The following is a 4,360-nucleotide window of genomic DNA, read 5'->3' as shown; positions in this document are numbered from 1 at the left end:
ACAACCTCTTCATGCTGCCAGCCGTCCTGCTGCACCTCCTCCCCCTGTCAGGAAGACTGCTGCACCCCTGTGTGCTGTAAGCCTGTCTGCTGCACCCCTGTGTGCTGCAAGCCCGTCTGCTGCACCCTTGTGTGCTGCAAGTCTGTCTGCTGCACCCCTGTGTGCTGTGAGGACTCCCCCTGCACAACCTCTTCATGCTGCCAGCCGTCCTGCTGCACCTCCTCCCCCTGTCAGGAAGACTGCTGCACCCCTGTGTGCTGTAAGCCTGTCTGCTGCACCCCTATCTGCTGCAAGCCTGTCTGCTGCACCCCTGTGTGCTGTGAGGACTCCTCCTGCACAACCTCTTCATGCTGCCAGCCCAGCCCCTGCTGCAGACCCTCCTCCTGCGTGTCCCTGCTCTGCCGCCCCGTGTGCAGGCCTGCCTGCTGCGCCCCTGCCTCCTCCTGCTGCCGCCCGGCCTCCTGCGTGTCTCTGCTCTGCCGCCCCGTGTGCAGGCCCACCTGTTGCACCCCTGTCTGCTGCAAGCCCGTGTGCTACACCCCTGTGTGCTGCGAGGATTCCCCCTGCTCAGCCCCCTCCTGCTGCCAGCCCAGCCCCTGCTGCAAACCCTCCTCCAGTGTATCCCTGCTCTGCCGCCCCGCGTGCCCCCGCCCCGCCTGCTGCGGCCCTGTCTTGGGCCAGCCCTGCTGCTGACCGGCTCCAGCTTCTGCCTCTAGAGCTACCATCTTTGCTCCAGAGCACAGACGTCCTCTCTCAGGAGCCCCGGAACCCCTCTGGGGGCGCCAGGACGCCCCTGCCCCTCGGTGGACGCACAGCTGCTGCCTCCCGGGGATCCGGACATGCCCGGCTTCCCTTTCTGCAAAGACAGGTCTCTCAATGGGGGGGTGGGGGGGCTGCTGCACCCTGGAGCCCTCCCCTGCAGGCTGGTTGCTCTCATTCCGGGTGACAAAGGCCACTGCTATCATCAATAAAATGTCTGGATCATGAAACAGAGATGGCTGTGTTGTTCCCTCTCCCCTGAGCCCAGAGACCATGCCAACGCGGGCAGCGTTTGCTCTGCCTGGTGGAAGCAAGCGACAAAGACGTAGCCTCCAAGTCCAAGTTCAAAGCCCCCGAAAGAGGAGATCTGCACGCGGACGCTGTCCGCATACTCCACTTCCCTTCCCACCCCGCGGCCCCACCTTCCTCCCGGGGAAGAGCCAGGCCTTCCCCGGGCTGGGCCCGGCACGTGAGTGTGGCTGCAGAAGCCTCGCGCCCTGAGTGGGCCTTGGGCCCTGCCCACGCCTGGCCCCCTGCCCGTGCAGGTTAAAGGTGAGCTGGGGGCAGCACGACCCTACCTGGTGGGAACCCGAGGGCCCAGTAACACCTCGCTGACGCCCTTGGAGAGAGGCGTCCACACACAGGAACGCCTGCGTGCTGGTCTGGGCACGAGGGCTGATGCTCTGAAGCACCAGCAGATTCCCGCAGGCCCCAGGAGGGGTGCAGGGGTCGGTTCAGGCATCACGCATTCTGCTCCAGGTTTCAAGGCCTGATTGAGGAGACAGGGAGCAAAACGCTGCCTTGTGAACAAATCCTCAGGACAGTGGAAGAGGATGAGTCTGCAGTCTCAGTGGACCACTAGCACTAGAGAGGGTCAGGGAGCACCGGCCAGACCCACCAGGTCAGCATCAGGCTCCCTATTTGTCCCTGGTGCCAGGGACAGACGGAAGAGGCCCTCGAGAGCAGAACAGCAGAGGCCGGCAGCCGGAAGCGAGAGGTACCTCTTCGCAGAGGCTGGCTCTCCCCACCCCCCTCCCAGGGAAGCAAAGACAGAGCAAAATCCTCAGGGGCCTGTGAAGAGAAAGGGGCTGGATTGTTACCTGCCTTGACTCCTAAATCCCTCAGTTTCCCCAAATTTATTCAAAACCTGTGCCCATTCCTCGTCCATTTGAATTTTAAGAAAAATTCTACCGTCTGCACAGATAGACGGGCAGATTGGATTCCTCACAGCACAGAGTGAGAGACGTGAGGAAGTTCCGCCTCATCGGGAACCAAAAAGAGTGCAGTGCATGGATGTTGACTCACGTGGAAACCAGCAACCCACAACCCACAACGGTGCCAGGATAGTGCATGGGAGGGAGGGGCAGGGCCCCTGCAGGACGTGCCCCCGCCCCCACCCCAGCCTCGTGGCACAAGAACATCCAGGACTTTCTGATGGCTCCCCGGGAAAGCCAGTCACAGCTGCAGAAGGCGTGGCCGGCCACCCTGAGGCCAAGGTGCTCCTGGCTGGGGCATCTACATGGTCAGCTGGACTGCTCCCAGATGGGGTGTCTACATGGTCAGCCAGACTGCTCACAGAGGGGCGTCTACACAGTCAGTAGGACTAGTCCCAGCTGGAATATCTACATGGTCAGTGGACTGCTCCCAGACAGGGCGTCTACACGGTCGGCCAGACTAGACTGCTCCCAGACGGTGCGTCTACATAGCCAGACTGCTCCCAGATAGACATCTACATGGTCAATCAGACTAGACTGCTCACATTCGGGGTATCTACACGGTCAGCCGGACTAGACTGCTCCCAGATGGGGCATCTCTACACCATCAGCCAGACTGCTCCCAGATGGGGCATCTACACGGTCAGCCAGACAGCTCTCAGACAGAACGTCTACACCGTCAGCGGGACGACTCCCAGCTAGAGCGTCTACACCGTCAGCGGGGACCGCTACCCAGGAGAGAACGAGTCGGAGGTGATGGCTGTCGTTACCGTTGGAAGCTTCTTGAACGCTGTTCACGGTGCATCATGTTCTGGGACCCCCCAGATCTCGGGGGAGCCCGTCTGTGGGCAACTCCCGACCCCAGACACCCCGTCACCCATCGGGCCTGAGACTAGAACGGTCGCCCCCTCCAAGGCATCACTGAGGACACTGGGAGGGCCTCCCTGCTGCCTGGTGGGTGGGCCCATGGCCCCGGGGTCCTGGAGGGAGGGTGTGTGCAAGACGAGGGCCTGACGCAACGACTGAGCTCCTGTGACGGTGGGACAGTGGCTGGCGGTGGGGTCCGAACAGGACCAAGGACGAGGAAGGGCTGCGAAAGGTCGGTGCTCTGAGAGCCGCTCCTGAATTTCACATCCTCTATTATCCCGTGACCTCACGATAAGGGAAGTTTCCAGATATGTGTCCGCTGCAGGAAGGACCCCCCCTTGATGGTGTTCCTCTTACACTATTTCTCAGTTCCCAAACAGCTTCCCCCCGGCACCCCAGTGTGCCTCGGCTTCCTTGTGCCGACGACCACGCCCTCTCTGCGCGTCTCCCGCCTGTCCCCGGGATGACACGGGCCCGCCCGGCTACTCCAGTGCGTCTCCCATTGCGAGACCCTCCGTGCACCCCGTCTGGGAAGCCGCCTCGCCTGTAGGGCTGCAGTCGCTGATTCCGGGCATGGGGGCGCGGACATCTCCGGGGCCCACGGAAGTTACCCACAAAGCCCTGTGCCCCCGGACGTTTGCAGGAGGAGCTGTACTCTGTATGGATCAGACAGTTTTAATGGTTAGACCGGGGTGGGCTCGCATAGTAATTGCCAAGCAGGGGACTTTTAACCTCACAAAGTCAGAGGGTCACCCTGGGTCCGCCCAGAGCTGCGTGAGAACTGACCTCACGTTCAAGGGACACAGGAAGCCCTGGGGGCCCGTCGGGCTGAGCTAGGACTGCCCACACGCCCAAGGGGCCGCCTTTGAGTGGTCAGTCCCCCGGGCACAGCCATCTGGTCCCCTGTGGCTTCTTTGCAGAAGGAGATTTCCAGAAGCCTGGGAGCGAGCCCTGGAGGAAGCAGTTTGAGGAAAGCACTAAGGAGAGACAGCATACACGCTCGGGTGGGCTTCACATGCACTCTGGGATTTATTAGAGCTCAGTGCTGGCGGCTGCAGAGCCTGGGCGCTTGCACCAGCCAGGGTGGGTGCCGTGTGGACGACCCGGGCTGGGGTCGGGGGACGCCGGGGGTGACTCTGTCCGCTTGGTTAGTGGGGATCAGGCGGCTTTGCTGTAAGATGGTCTCGTCAGGTCAGAAGGTCTCAGGTGGACGAGGTCTGCCTGCCGGGAGTTCAGACAGCAGCTGCTTCTGGCCCCACGGAGGAGGGGTCCCAGGAGGCCACGGGCTAGCCGCAGTTAGGGGTGCCGCAGGGAACAGGCCTGAGGACCAGGGTGGGGCAGGAGGGCCGGCAGCACCCGGAGGACTGGCAGGAGGAGGTCACACACACAACAGGCTTGCAGCTCACAGGCAGGTACACAACAGGCTTGCAGCTCACAGGCACGCGGCAGGACGCCTGGCAGGAGCTGGGCACATAGCAGGACGCCTGGCAGGAGCTGGGCACGTAGCAGGACGCCTGGCA

The 4,360-nt window shown here is 62.5% G+C and overlaps 3 protein-coding genes and 1 long non-coding RNA gene across 6 annotated transcripts in view; 1 reads left to right on the top strand and 3 right to left on the bottom strand.

Annotated features, from left to right (window-relative positions):
* The window catches only part of LOC121035866 (keratin-associated protein 10-8-like), a 1,408-nt gene extending 415 nt beyond the window's left edge, over positions 1-993 (top strand). Inside the window, exon 2 of the mRNA XM_040483768.1 lies at positions 82-993. Coding sequence (XP_040339702.1) covers positions 82-693 — 612 coding nt within the window. The 3' untranslated portion in view covers positions 694-993. The remainder of the gene's footprint in view (positions 1-81) is intronic.
* The window catches only part of TSPEAR (thrombospondin type laminin G domain and EAR repeats), a 151,093-nt gene that overhangs the window by 111,507 nt on the left and 35,226 nt on the right, over positions 1-4,360 (bottom strand). The gene's annotated exons all lie outside the window — the stretch shown is intronic.
* Positions 1-4,360, bottom strand: part of LOC121035869 (uncharacterized) — a 41,926-nt gene that overhangs the window by 8,863 nt on the left and 28,703 nt on the right. The window contains exon 2 of the long non-coding RNA XR_005793121.1: positions 189-265. This is a non-coding gene — a long non-coding RNA (uncharacterized LOC121035869). The remainder of the gene's footprint in view (positions 1-188; positions 266-4,360) is intronic.
* Positions 3,846-4,360, bottom strand: part of LOC121035865 (keratin-associated protein 12-1-like) — a 16,640-nt gene continuing 16,125 nt past the window's right edge. For both annotated transcript variants that reach the window (XM_040483766.1, XM_040483767.1), the window contains one exon: positions 3,846-4,360. In XM_040483766.1, the coding sequence (XP_040339700.1) occupies positions 4,127-4,360 (234 nt within the window). In that variant the 3' untranslated portion in view covers positions 3,846-4,126.

The sequence above is a fragment of the Herpailurus yagouaroundi genome, unplaced genomic scaffold (genome assembly GCF_014898765.1).
Source record: "Herpailurus yagouaroundi ecotype Mexico unplaced genomic scaffold, PumYag 162, whole genome shotgun sequence".
NCBI classification, from domain to species: Eukaryota; Metazoa; Chordata; class Mammalia; order Carnivora; family Felidae; genus Herpailurus; species Herpailurus yagouaroundi.
Note: the sequence above shows the minus strand (reverse complement) of the source record. Positions and strands in the feature narration are given on the sequence as shown.